The 14,108-nt window shown below is 42.5% G+C and overlaps 1 protein-coding gene across 6 annotated transcripts in view; it reads right to left on the bottom strand.

The window, feature by feature from the left end:
* Nucleotides 1-14,108, bottom strand: part of LOC121561928 (diacylglycerol kinase delta) — an 85,679-nt gene that overhangs the window by 11,431 nt on the left and 60,140 nt on the right. For all 6 annotated transcript variants that reach the window (XM_041874369.1, XM_041874353.2, XM_041874360.2 and 3 more), the window contains 6 exons: nt 13,823-13,919; nt 13,214-13,321; nt 11,617-11,730; nt 4,870-5,004; nt 4,291-4,445; nt 3,845-3,956 (listed from right to left, as the gene is read on the bottom strand). In XM_041874369.1, the coding sequence (XP_041730303.1) occupies nt 3,845-3,956; nt 4,291-4,445; nt 4,870-5,004; nt 11,617-11,730; nt 13,214-13,321; nt 13,823-13,919 (721 nt within the window). The remainder of the gene's footprint in view (nt 1-3,844; nt 3,957-4,290; nt 4,446-4,869; nt 5,005-11,616; nt 11,731-13,213; nt 13,322-13,822; nt 13,920-14,108) is intronic.

Here is a 14,108-nt window from a genome sequence, read left to right as displayed (position 1 = left end):
TACTTATTTCCCTCATTAAAATGCAAATCAATTTCTAACATTTTTTACATGCGTTTTTCTGGATGTTTTTGTTGTTATTCTGTCTCTCACTGTTCAAATAAACCTACCATTAAAATTATAGACTGATCATGTATTTGTCAGTGGGCAATCGTACAAAATCAGCAGGGGATCAAATACTTTTTTCCCTCACTGTATACGCAGGTCATTGGGGGAAGAATGCAAGGTCATATCCATCACTTTACCATAAGGGCTCTGCTAGAGTGGACATATCATGGAATATGATCAATAATTCCAAAATCAACATTTCTCTCTTCACTTTACTGTATCCTCTGTAACCTATAACTCACCTTGCTCTAACATAGGGGACTGAGTGGCGCAGCGGTCTAAGGTACTGCATCGCAGTGCTAGTGGCGTCACTACAGACTCGGGTTCGATCCCGGGCTGTATCACAACCGGCCGTGATCGGGAATCCCATAGGGCGGCGCACAATTGGCCCAGCGTCGTCCGGGTAAGGGGAGGGTTTGGCCAGGGTAGGCCGTCATTGTAAATTAGAATTGGTTCTTAACTGACTTTCCTGGTTAAATAAAAATATATATTTTTAAAAACATACAGTTGCGGCCAAATATATTGGCACTCTTGCACTTTTCTTAAATAATTCCCTATTTCTTCTAGAATAAGTTGAAATTGAAAAACTATAGAACCAATTATATTATTGTAAACTTAAGTTCATAATTTTAATTTACAAATTAATGACAAATGGCATGGACAAAATTATTGGCACCCCGAAGCTAGTACTTGGTTGAACAGCCTTTGGCTAAGATACACTATATATACAAAATTATGTGGACACCCCTTCAAATTAGTGGATTCGGCTATTTCAGCCACACCCGTTGCTGACAGGTGTATAAAATCGAGCACACAGCCATGCAATCCCCATAGACAAACATTGGCAGTAGAATGGCCTTACTTAAGAGCTCAGTGACTTTCAACGTGGCACGGTCATAGGATGCCACCTTTCCAACAAGTCAGTTCATCAAATTTCTGCCCTGCTAGAGCTGCACTGTAAGTGCTGTTATTGTGAAGTGGAAACGTCTAGGAGTAACACCGGTTCAGCCGCGAAGTGGTAGGCCACACAAGCTCACAGAATGGGACTGCCGAGTGCTGAAGCGCGTAGTGCGTAAAAATCGTCTGTCCTCGGTTGATACACTCACTACCAAGTTCCAAACTGTCTCTGGAAGCAACGTCAGCACAAGAACTGTTCGTCAGGAGCTTCATGAAATGGGTTTCCATGGCTGAGCAGCCGCACACAAGCCTAAGATCACCATGCGCAATGCCAAGCGTCGGCTGGAGTGGTTTAAAGCTTGCCGCCATTGGACTCTGGAGCAGTGGAAACGCGTTGTCTGGAATGATGAATCACGCGTCACCATCTGGCAGTCCGACGGACGAATCTGGGTTTGGCAGATGCCAGGAGAACGCTACCTGCCCCAATGCATAGTACCAACTGTAAAGTTTGGTGGAGGAGGATTAATGGTCTGGGGCTGTTTTTCATGGTTCGGGCTAAGCCCCTTACCTTCAGTGAAGGGAAATCTTAATGCTACAGCATACAATGACATTCTAGAGGATTATGTTATAGCAGTAAAGGGGGGACCAACTCTATATTAATGGTCATGATTTTGGAATGAGCTGTTCGACGAGTCCACATACTTTTGTCAATGTATTGTAACTGCCAACAAACGCTTCTTGTAGCCATCAAATGAGCTTGCTGCAGCTTTCTACTGGCTTTCTACAGCAAAGAGTCCAGATCTGAAACATCCAAAACCTATGGTGAGATCTGAAAACCGCACTTGGTGGCGGGCACCACTCAAATATTGAAGAATTAGAGCAGTTTGCTGCTGAAAAGTGGGCCAAATTGTCAGTAGAAAGGTGCAGCAAGCTCATTGATGACTACAACAAGCGTTTGTCTGCAGTTATCTTGGCCAAAGGCTGTGCAACCAAGTACTAGCTTACGTGGTGCCAATCATTTTGTCCATGCCATTGGGCTTTCTTTTCTAAATTAAAATTGGTTCTGCAATGTTGAAAATTCAATAAACTTATTTTTTTGAAGAAATAGGGAATTATTTAAGAAAAGTGCAAGGGTGACAATATATTTGGCTGCAACTGTATATAGTCAAGGACTCCCATTGCTCTTATTAAACCAGAGAATTGAGTGAAAGCAGGAGACTCGCACTGAAATACACTGCCGTAAGCTTGTGGCTTATGGTATTATAATATAAGACATGGGCACGTGACTGAAAGTGGGGGTGCAATTTTATTTTATATTAAACATTTTAAAATTAAGGCCTCCCGAGTGGCGCAGCGGTCTAAGGCACTGCATCGCAGTTCTAGAGGTGTCAACCGGCTGTGATCGGGAGTCCCATAGGGCGGCGCACAATTGTCCGGGTTAGGGGATGGTTTGGCCGGAGGGGGCTTTACTTGGCTCATCGCGCTCTAGCGACTCCTTGTGGCGGGCTGGGCGCCTACAGGCTGACCTCGGTCGTCAGTTGAACTCTGTTTCCTCCGTCACATTGGTGCGGCTGGCCTCCCGGTTAAGCGGGCGGGTGTTAAGTAGCGCGGTTTGGCGGGTCATGTTTCGGAGGACGCATGACTCAACCTTCACCTCCTGAGCCCGTTGGGGAGTTGCAGCAATGAGACAAGATCGAAATTGGGGAGAAAAAGGAGGTAATAAACTAAAAAACTAAAACCAATTTTTAAATAAAATAAAATGTCTAAACAATTTCCTTCAATTCTACACTGTTTCTTCACAGGGGGAATCCATATGTATCACAACTAAATGTCTTAGGTTCTGCCACAATAAATTATATTGAACTCATGAACTCAAATGAAAAACTAGATATATTTTTAGAACACAAGGCCAGATTATAATTTTTTTTGCATTTAACTAGGCCTGCAAGAAATGTGGCAAAGCAATTCACTTTTTGTCCTGAATACAAAGTGTTATGTTTGAGGCAAATCCAATGCAACACATTACTGAGTACCAATCTCTATTTTCAAGCATAGTGATGGCTGCATCATGTTATGGGTATGCTTGTAATCATTAAGGACTGGGGAGTTTTTCAGGATAAAAAAGAAACGGAATGGAGCCAAGCACAGGCAAAATCCTAGAGGAAAACATGCTTCTGTCTGCTTTCCACCAGACACTGGGAGGTGAATTCACCTTTCAGCAGGACAATAACCTAAAACACAAGGCCAAATCTACACTGGAGTTGCTTACCAAGAAGATAGTGAATGTTCCTGAGTGGCCTAGTTGCAGTTTTTACTTAAATCTACTTGAAAATCTATGGCAAGACCTGCAAATTGTTGTCTAGCAATGATCAACAAACAATTTGACAAAGTTTGAAGAATTTTGAAAATAATAAATGGGCAAATGTTGCACAATCCAGGTGTGGAAAGCTCCTAGAAACTTACCCAGAAAGACTCACAGCTGTCATCGCTGCCAAAAGTGATTCTACAAAGTATTGGCTCAGGGGTGTGAATACTTATGTAAATGTCATATTTCTGTATTTCATTTTCAATACATTTGCAAAAATGTCAAAAAACATGTTTTCACTTTGTCATTATGGGCATTGTGTGTAGATGGGTGATTTTTGTATTTATTTAATCTATTTTGAATTCAGGCTGTAACCCAACAAAATGTGGAATATGTCAAGGGGTATGAATACCGTATGAGCCAAAAAAGACTGGCACTCAGCTGCATTTGGCACGCGGGCCGTATGTTGGGCACCCCTGTACTACTAGAAGTTGGTTGACTAGTATAAAATAAAGGTAGAACAGGAGCCGCACGTACCCCTGTGCTCTTGGAGTTGGCGTAGACCACGTCCATGGCCTTTGAGCTTGCGTTGACGGCATGGGCCAGCTCCTGCTCCATACTGGGGTGGGACTGGGCGATCTCTCGGATACTGGGAACACACACACAGTTCGTGACGACCTCTAACAACTAATGTTACTGGGAAACTACACTGCAAGCATATCACAAGCATTCCGTAAGTGCTGTTTTTGGCATGCTACGCCAGAAGCAGCAAACGGTGCATCGGAGTGTCTGGTATAGTTTGGCCGTTAGATAACCCACGAGGGCATTGTATATCATGGTCATGGACAAATCCATTTTGATGATCTGAAATTCCAATTTGAGAAAAAATAATATTTTCAAGAATGGTTTTTTCAATCTAAATGGAATTTAACCCTACCCTGCTTTAATCTAATGCTATTATTAATTAATTAATGTTATCTTACCTGTGGATGAGGGCGCCGGCCGCCTGGCCAAACAGGTTGATCTGGGAGGCTTCTTCCTCGGATACGATCTCCGGCTGCAATGCATACTGGGGCAGGGGACGGGGGAACTCGCACCTCTGCTTGTCTTCCCACGACTTCAGCGTGCTCTCAAAGGCCTGGGACAAGCAGGCAACAGGTTAAATAGAATAGAATAGGATAGAATAGAATAGTTGTATTCTTCCCAAGGGAACTACAGTTGTGGCAAGTCAGATGCGATATGTCAAGTTAATATATGACTGCAATATAACGGCAACATTTACACAAGATAGATACAAATACTGTACAAACAAATCATGTCAATTACAACTGCAGAACATGATAAGGAGAACCTGTACCTTTTCTGATAATTTGCACTTTAATGTAATATATACAGTAGCATATTCACAGAATGAGCCTCAATGTCAGGTTGAATGCCAATGTTTGGATGCCGTGTATTTCCAGACCACGACTGGACCTGGAAAAACTGGATCTTACTTGGTCAGGCAAAACTCAAGGCCCTAGAAATAAGGAATCTGTGTAACCCCACAGATGTGTACTCACTCGGTCTCTGGTGAGGGTCTGGGTGCGGTTCTTGTGGATAATCTTGATATACCCAGGGGGCTGGACCCAGGCCTCTCCGTCCACCTGCACCGGCACCCCCTCATCCCCGAGGATGGTGATCTTCACTGTACGACACTGCAACAGGAGAACAGACGGGGAGAAAGATTCAACCAGACAGTACGCTATGAAACCACGAAAGAGACTGGTCATTTGCTATCTATGTCCATATTCATGGTCATACGCTCATGATTAAAAACATAAGTACTGGGCTAATAAAGTATACAGAAAGGCCTGCACACTGTATATGCTTCCATTTACAACCCAAATTACATATTGGTCTCCTTACACTATAAGCAGTTTATGGACAAGGTATGACAGCAATCGATGATTTGCTTTTGCTTTTTTTTATTTTACTAGGCAAGTCAGTTAAGAACAAATTCTTATTTACAATGATGGCCTACACCGGCCAAACCCGGACGGCGCTGGGACAATTGTGCGCCGCCCTATGGGACTCCCAATCACGGCCGGTTGTGATACAGCCTGGAATCGACCCGGGGGTCTGTAGTGACGCCTCAAGCACTGAGATGCAGTGCCTTAGACCGCTGCGCCACTCGGGAGCCTGGTCACTGTTTCCAAAAGCACATTTTTTAGCATTTGTGGCACAGTCAGTGGTACAATACTGTGGAGTGTACGGCTTAAAGTGGTCCTATGGACAGATACTCCAATCTCCGCTGTGGTGCTTTGCAGCTCCTTCAGGGTTATCTTTGGTCTCTTTGTTGCCTCTCTGATTAATGCCCTTCTTGCCTGGTCTGTGAGTTTTGGTGGGCGGCCCTCTCTTGGCAGGTTTGTTGTGGTGCCATATTCTTTCAATTTTTTAATAATGGATTTAATGGTGCTCTGTGGGATGTTTATAACCCAACCTTGATCTGTACTTCTCCACAACTTTGTCCCTGACCTGTTTGGAGAGCTCCTTGGTCTTCATGGTGCCGCTTGCTTGGTGGTGCCCCTTGCTTAGTGGTGTTGCAGACTCTGGGGCCTTTCAGAACAGGTGTATATATACTGAGATCATGTGACAGATCATGTGACACTTAAGATTGCACACAGGTGAACTTTATTTAACTAATTATGTGACGTCTGAAGGTAATTGGTTGCACCAGATCTTATTTAGGGGCTTCATAGCAAAGGGGGTGAATACATATGCACACACCACTTTTCCGTTATTTATTTGTTATAATTTTTTGAAACAAGTAATTTTTTTTATTTCACTTCACCAATTTGGACTATTTTGTGTACATGAAATCAAAATCAAAATCAAAATAGGAAAAAACGCCAAGGGGGATGAATACTTTTGCTAGGACTGTATGTAGGCCTATGTACTTCTGTACTAAAACATCCGTTAATACAAAAATACAAATATGGGCAGAATATTGTATGAACTATTTGGATGGTTAAAGGCCAACATTTGGTCGTTTAAATTAAATCTGGTCGTGTCAATTAAAATGTGACTCGTTCCATTCTCGTTCCATTCTCAATTATTTTGTTGATTTAATATCCTGTCCTTTATTTACGATTATTATCGTTTTAAATAATGTATTTTTTTCCTGAAGAACACACAAACCTCTACTCTCATTCAAATTAGTTTTGATCACCAATTAACTATTATGAGAGTTTGGGCTGGCTATTGTCCAATTTAATGGCTCATCAAGGCGTGAACTGTGACCAATGTCCAACATTGCTGTAAGCCCAGTACTGTATCTAAAAACAAAAAACACAGCATCTGCATCTACAGTAGTAGAAATATATTATCGAATTAGATTTTTTAAAAGACTGTTTCAAAGTGCAGATGTTTATTAGGCTACTGTACAGTGTGACAAAAAACAACAGGACAATGACATTTTTACTGTAACCTAATTCCTTAGATAAGGGAGAGAAGCCATGTCTGGACTTCCTCGGCGACCTCAAGTACTCATTTATTGTTTTTTGGGGTTGCATCGCTCATGGAGGGAAACTTCTGAGACACAGTATTCATGATGAACACTCAGAGGTTCACCTGTAAGTCAAATTTGCCTTGGGATCCATCCCAGTTGGTATTCTGTGTCCACTCGTGGTATTTTTCGTCGGTTACACATCCTTGGAATAGCAGAACAGCATAACGGTCTGGATGGCCATTGCTGTGCCTGGTGAGCAGTTCATCAAGTTCTGGTGTCAGATGAGGAATGGAAATGTCAGGGTGAACCGACGACCTGACGAATCCGCCACGGTTGTTGCCTCTGCCTGTCAGAGGTGGAGTTTCAGAGATCAAAGGTGTGCCTGACATGGATTGTGACTCCAAAATCTCATCCCTTCAACACTTCATTCTCCGCCCCGCCAATGTGGCCTGGCACTCCGTCAATGCCGCCTGGCTCTGGACCAATGCGTCAGCTGTCGCCCATATCTCTGCCCTCAGAGAATGTTTATCTTTCTGCTGGTCTGACTTCAAATTACTCAAATAACTCTACATGTAGGTCCCTGAACAATTTATGGTTTATGTTCTCTCCCAGCTTCATGGTTTGAAAGAGGCGCGTAATTCCAGTCCATATAATAGGCCTACAGTGGGCTATGCATAGCCAAAATCACGGATACCATCCAATAATCTATTTAAGTCCTGCCCCCCAGCCCTGCCTCTTTTGTGGTTCACTGTCGGGACCACCTTTGGACTAGTATAAGGCAAGTGGTCTGACTCTCTGCCAATGCGGCCTGGCACCGTCAATGCCGCCTGGCTCCGGATAAATGCATTAGCCGTTGCCCGTATCCCTGCCCTTCAATGACTCGATCTCAGTCTTCAAAGCTTTAATCTGATGAGTGGAATCAGATGAGTGGAATGGTACTGCCCTGAGTCCCCAATCTTTGCTGTGCTAAAGACTTTAAAACCTTTTTTCGTTAGAACAGACTATCTGGGATTGATGATCATTTGTTCGCCTTCTTTTCGCCTTCTTTCTTCAATATAATCAAATCGAATTGTATTTGTCACACGCGCCGAATGCAACAGGTGTAGGACCTTACCGTGAAATGCTTACTTACAAGCCCTTAACCAACAATGCAGTTTTAAGAAAAATACTAAATAAACTAAAGTAAAAAAAAGTAAAACAATAAAATAGCAATAACGAGGCTATATACAGGTGGTACCGGTACCGAGTCAATGTGCGGGGTACAGGTTATTCGAGGTAATTGAGGTAATATACAATATGTAATTCAGCAGGTTAAACCCATTCATTCAGAAGGTTAAAAACGTACTCCTAAACCTTGCTCAGATGACTGACTGCAGCATATCGGTAGCCTAAACTGTGGCACAAATTGGCTGATTTTTCACACCTAGCCAAGCTATAAGCCTAACCTTTTGTAAATGAATGGAGGTGTGAATGTTTCTGTCCGAGAATGTCTCTCCTCTCCCACTAGAGTCCTGCATCGGGCAAATAAATCAGGTGGTCCCGGAGTTGAAAGAGAACTTGGGTAAATACAATCGTGTGGACTGACAAAAAATAGGATACTTGTGCCTTACAGCCACTTACATAAACAAAGAGTGAGTGCGCGTGTAGAGAGTGCTATCCACCACAGAGTGGGACAGTTCCCTGTGCAAAACTGAAGATAATATAAGGCCAGCTATTGTAAAAGAATACTTGGGGATCTTGTTGATTTCTTCTATTGCTTCAGTGGCCACACTCACCTTAGAAACAAGCAAACAGCCTACTCTTCACCTGGTAATTGTGTGGTTCCAAAGGATAAACTGTCACCTACAGCTGAATTTGTGGTGACAGAGAGGAGAAGCCAGCTGACTAGGCACGGTGGATGACATCCTTTTCCCGCACAGCAATTTGAAGAAAGCCAAGTGACGAATGGACTGTTTTGAAGTTATTGTTTTAGTAGCTTTATTTGTTGGCTAATTCAGGCTTTCGTTCAAGGGATGACTGGAATATTTTTGCTAATTAAATTGGCTACTTCTATGCCTAAAGATTGTTTTAGTAGCTTTATTTGTTGTCTCATTCAGGCTTTTGTTCATAGACCATACTCAGACCATATAGGCCTAGAGTTTAAAGAGGTGCAGCTGGTAGAAGTTTGATTAAGCCTATACTAAATACAATGTAGGATTTTTGCAGCCTTTATTCGATTCTGGAATTATTTATTTAAGTTTCAATTAAACTATTTTATTATCTAAACCAGTGGTTCCCAACCGGGGCTACTAGGCCAAGGGGTACTTGAGAAGACTCATGAGACCATAGGCTTACTGGTAAAATGCACATAAGGGGGTACTTCAGGGGTTCTCCGAGCAGAGAAGAATTCAGTTGGTGGTACAGTAACCGAAAAAGGTTGGAAACAATTGATCTAAACAATATTGAATGTACATTTCTTGTTTTGTTATGTTGACTATATTATATTACCAGGTTCATTTTGAATTCGATATTACTGCCTATAGTATGTATAGTAGAGAGGGGGTGGCATATTATAGCCTTGTACTCAACATTGTTAATGAAATTCGAACGCTATAGGCTAATAGGTATGTCGGAAAAATTACAAACTCGCAACACGCATCTGATTATTAATTATGAATAGGATTTATTTGATTTAATTTGTTTACATTCTTCATTGAAACCACAATGTCACAAACAATTGAACACACACACAACATTGTCAAAATGTTTTTTTGTTTTGTTTTTTTTTTAACGATCTGTACTTATTTATTTTAAACCAAAGCCACGAATGAGTGAGTCACTCAGCTTTATGCGGACTAAACAAATAAATTGCCTAAATAAACTAGTAAATGTAATAAATAAAACAAATAAATTAAATAGCTCAGGTCTTGACCTTTTTCCCTCCATATCCACAATGTCAAGTCAGTTTTGTTTTGGCTTGGCTAGCTAATACAGCTAGCTAGCTATCTAGCTAGCTAGCTAATATGATTTGAAAGATGCAGTAACACCAGATCAACAGCATCAGCTTTTTGGCCACCTGCCCCTGGTTCCTAGAGGGAAGTGGACTGCGGTGTGAGGGGATGCAGGATTGAGGGATCACTGTATCGTAGGGGGCTTTTCCAGACTACTGCTGAGGTGTGGTGGTCTTACTGGAGCTTTTACTGGCGCCAAAGTGTCACTCAGGTGGGTGCTACATTTCAGTAGTGGATGATCCAGCCTACTTACGGAGGATGAGCTGTGAACATCAAAGACGACGAGGTGCCCAATGTGGAGCTCCGTGGCCTGTTTGTCAGATGTTTCTAACTCCCTGCCTGTGTGTGTGCCATTCAGAGGGTGAATGGGCAAGACAAAATATCGAAGTGCCTTTGAACGTGGTATGGTAGTAGGCAATGTCCCTCTAAGCTGCGCACGTGCGTGGGTGATCAGTAGAGCAGTAGCCCGAGACTGCCGCGCAGCTCCCCAGGACTGCCGCGCAGCTCCCCAGGACTGCCGCGCAGCTCCCCAGGACTGCCGCGCAGCTCCCCAGGACTGCCGCGCAGCTCCCCAGGACTGCCGCGCAGCTCCCCAGGACTGCCGCGCAGTAGAAACATCAGCCCATAGAGAGAAGCACAAGATTGAACTTCACTCAACTTTATAGAGCAATGGTCACCAACCGGTCGATTGCGATTGACTGGTTGATCTCCAAGGCATTTCTAGTCGATCGCCAAACATTTCTGTAAAAAAAACAACGATAAAGCCTTGTGTTCCTATTATTATTTTTTGTCTCGGGCTGTTGGCGGTAGGTGCACCCGATTCAGCTGCCCTGTGCGCCGGGTGTCTGAAGGTACAAACTCTGCCTTCCCGGCGGGCCCGGAGAGCAAATCAAGTGCACTATAGGCCTACCGCTGGCCAATCGGATGGCTCAGTTTACAGTGTCTGCAGGCATAAAATACATCTACAGCAAAGTTGATACTGTGAGATTTCAAAATGTGTTAAATCATGGTATTTCACGGAAAACTTTAGATTTTGCATGAATGACTCATGGGTGAAATATGTGTGAAACCCCAATGAATGCACAATTAAAGGTTCTGACCATAAAGATAGGGGGCATTACAAGTGTTATCAGTTTAGAGATTGGTACTTAGAGTTTTGAAAATACACCACCTACAACTGAAAGATTCGCCAAATAAGTGATTGAAAAAAACTAACAAATTACAAGAAAATCATATGAAAAGTGAGAAAGTGACTTTGTGAATTTGTTTGTTGTACTCAGTAAATTGAAAATGTGCTTAGTCTGTTTAGATTATTGTCCTTAATTGCACCAAAGTGATTGAAAAGAACTGTAACATCATGCACGGGTGACAAGCAAAGCAGAGCAGCACAACTAACGATTGTTTGTCAGATAAGCATTAGCGAAGTATCTCCAAAGGTGTTTTAGCTTTCATAGTGTATTATGATGCATGAAAACTTGGACAGACAGCCTCTTCTGTCCATTGAGACAATGCTGCTGACCTGTTTCAAGGGAATGTATGTCTCTAGCTGACAACTCTGTCTGGATGCCTCACCTAAGCGATGTTGTGGGTGGTGCGGCAGGTTAACCTGTGACACAGGCTGTGTCCCAAATGTCTGTATATAGTGCACTACTGTTGAGCCCTGGTCCCAAAAGGGAATAGGGTGCCATTTGGCACACAGTCCGTGTCACAGGAATAGGATGCCAGGGTCACAGGAATAGGGTGCCAGGGCCCATTTGGGATGCAGACACAGTCATCTGTATGTTAACAGAGTCTGCAGTGTGTGTGTGTGTGTGTGTGTTATGTGTTACCTGTGCAATACGGTGGTGCTGCAGGTTGATGACTCTGGACACAGCCATTTGAATGCTGCCAAACACCGCCACCACCTCCAGGATCTTATCGTCAAAGGACGGCGCCGTGAACGTCTTCAGGGAAGAGGACATGTAATTGTTAAAATACAATGAGTTTACAAAACATTAGGACCTTCCTAATACTGAGTTGCACCCCCTTTTGCCCTCAGAACAGCCTCAATTCGTCGGGGCATGAACTCTACAAGGTGTCGAAAGCGTTCCACAGGGATGCAAGCCCATGTTGGTATGGTAGCAGGTGCGCCTGGCACCTGCTACCATACCCCATTCAAAGACACAAATCTTTTGTCTTGCCCATTCACCCTCTGAATGGCACACATACCCAATCCATGTCTCAATTGTCTCAAGGCTTAAAAATCCTTATTTAACCTGTCTCCCCCCTTCATCTACACTGATTGAAGTAGATTTTCACCTGGATTCACCTGGTTAGTCTATGTCATGGAAAGAGCATGTGTTCCTTATGTTTTGTACACTCAGCATATGCCACATATATTGTGAAGAGCTGTGGTCGAGTGGCAACACACAATATTAACACCGCTTCATTTTTTCCACATTTTGTTGTGTTACTGTCTGAATTTAAAGTGGATTAAACTGAAATTTAGTGTCACTGGCCTACACACAATACCCCATAATTTCAAAGTGGAACTATGTTTTTAGAAATGTTTACAAATTAATAAAAAGCTGAAATGTCTTGATTAATTTTCTGTAAGTATTCAACCCCTTTGTTATGGCAAGCCTAAATACGTTCACACTGTGTGCAATAATAGTGTATAACATGATTTTGTTATGACTACCTCATCTCTGTACCACTAACATACAATTAATTTTCTGTAAGGTCCCTCAGTCGAGCAGTGAATTTCAAACACAAATTTAACCACAAAGACCAGGGAGGTTTTCCAATGCCTCGCAAAGAAGGGCACCTACTGGTAGATGGGTAAAAATAAAAAACAGCAGACATTAAATATCCCTTTGAGAATGGTGAAGTTATTAATTACACTTTGTAATCCATGTCTCATTTGTCTCAAGCTTAAAAATCCTTCTTTATCCTGTCTCCTGCCCTTTACTTACACTGATTGAAGTGGATTTAACAGGTGACATCAATAAGGAATCATAGCTTTCACCTGGATTCACCTGGTCAGTCTATGTCATGGAAAGAGCAGGTGTTCCTAATGTTTTGTACATTAACTGTACATCTCACGTGGTTAGTCACACATTAACACAACAACGCTGACTGGGAGGATTGATGTGATGTGGGTTAGATTTGTGCTGGGGTATTCTGCTTTTGTAGAGGGAAGGGGTTATAAATAATAATAATAATAATAATTTGTATTATTATTATTATTATTATTATAAAAATATTACTTATTTACATAGCACTTTTCAAAAGACCCAAAGATGCTTAAAACATTAAAAACAAAAATGTGGAGGAAACATGTGAGTACTGTTAATGTCATGTAATCTTTATGACCTTGTATTATTGTGTTATAAAAAAAAGATCCAGCTGCCTATGGAGTCATATTAGGATTTTGATTACACTTACATCATCCTCTTTGGTCCCGCCCCAGAAGTTGGTGCCGCCTGCGTAGCTGGGGATGTTCAGGACAGCTATGCCCTGCAGACTGGGGAGAGGGATAGGCCTCCCGTCGCACTGAAACACACACACATTATCATACTGTAACAGAACAAAACTGTCTGCATATGCTCTGTTACAAACACCCACAATCACAATAATAACACCAGACATTCATCGAAAAGTCCAAAAACAGATGTGCCAATCCCAAATTGCCCCTTAGGGTCAGGGTTAGAGTTATGGGATGACAGTCAAGTCTCTTTAGGGAATGGCACATTGAGGCGCGTGACACAGATAAAATAGTATATGACGTACATCATTGTCCGTTTCCATCTGTCGAAAGTACAACTCATCTATGCTTTTTTCCCCGGACGAGTTGCATACGTACAAAGGCGTATATATTGTTCTTTGTCTGAGAAGTTTTTTGTTGGACAATTTCAACTAATCTCCGTTGTCATTCATCCAGCAACGGATGACAGCCATTGAAAAACCATGGGCTCCATCCGGAATATTCAGACAAAATCTCAATGTGGCCGTACCCTTAGTTGCACCCACTTGGTTATTGTTGTGTTTTCTTACCTCCAGCAGTACCTTCTGCTCTAGGTTCTTGTAGGTGCGATGCAGCAGCTCCTTGGTGCCCAGAACCCCGTACCACATCATGTTCTTGGTGCGACTCCTGAACACAGACCGACCCACAGCTTAACACAGTGACCGAGCACACACACATATACTGTATACATAGAAACAAAGCACAACACAAAGAAATGTACTCTGTTCTACAAACAAACATTAGGCTCTTTGTGAAGAGCAGTAGCACATAAATGGAAGACATTGCTATTCTAAAGGACAAAACACACCGTGAGGA

The sequence above is a fragment of the Coregonus clupeaformis genome, chromosome 5 (assembly GCF_020615455.1).
Source record: "Coregonus clupeaformis isolate EN_2021a chromosome 5, ASM2061545v1, whole genome shotgun sequence".
Classification (NCBI taxonomy): domain Eukaryota; kingdom Metazoa; phylum Chordata; class Actinopteri; order Salmoniformes; family Salmonidae; genus Coregonus; species Coregonus clupeaformis.
This window is presented reverse-complemented; position numbering and strand designations above follow the sequence as displayed.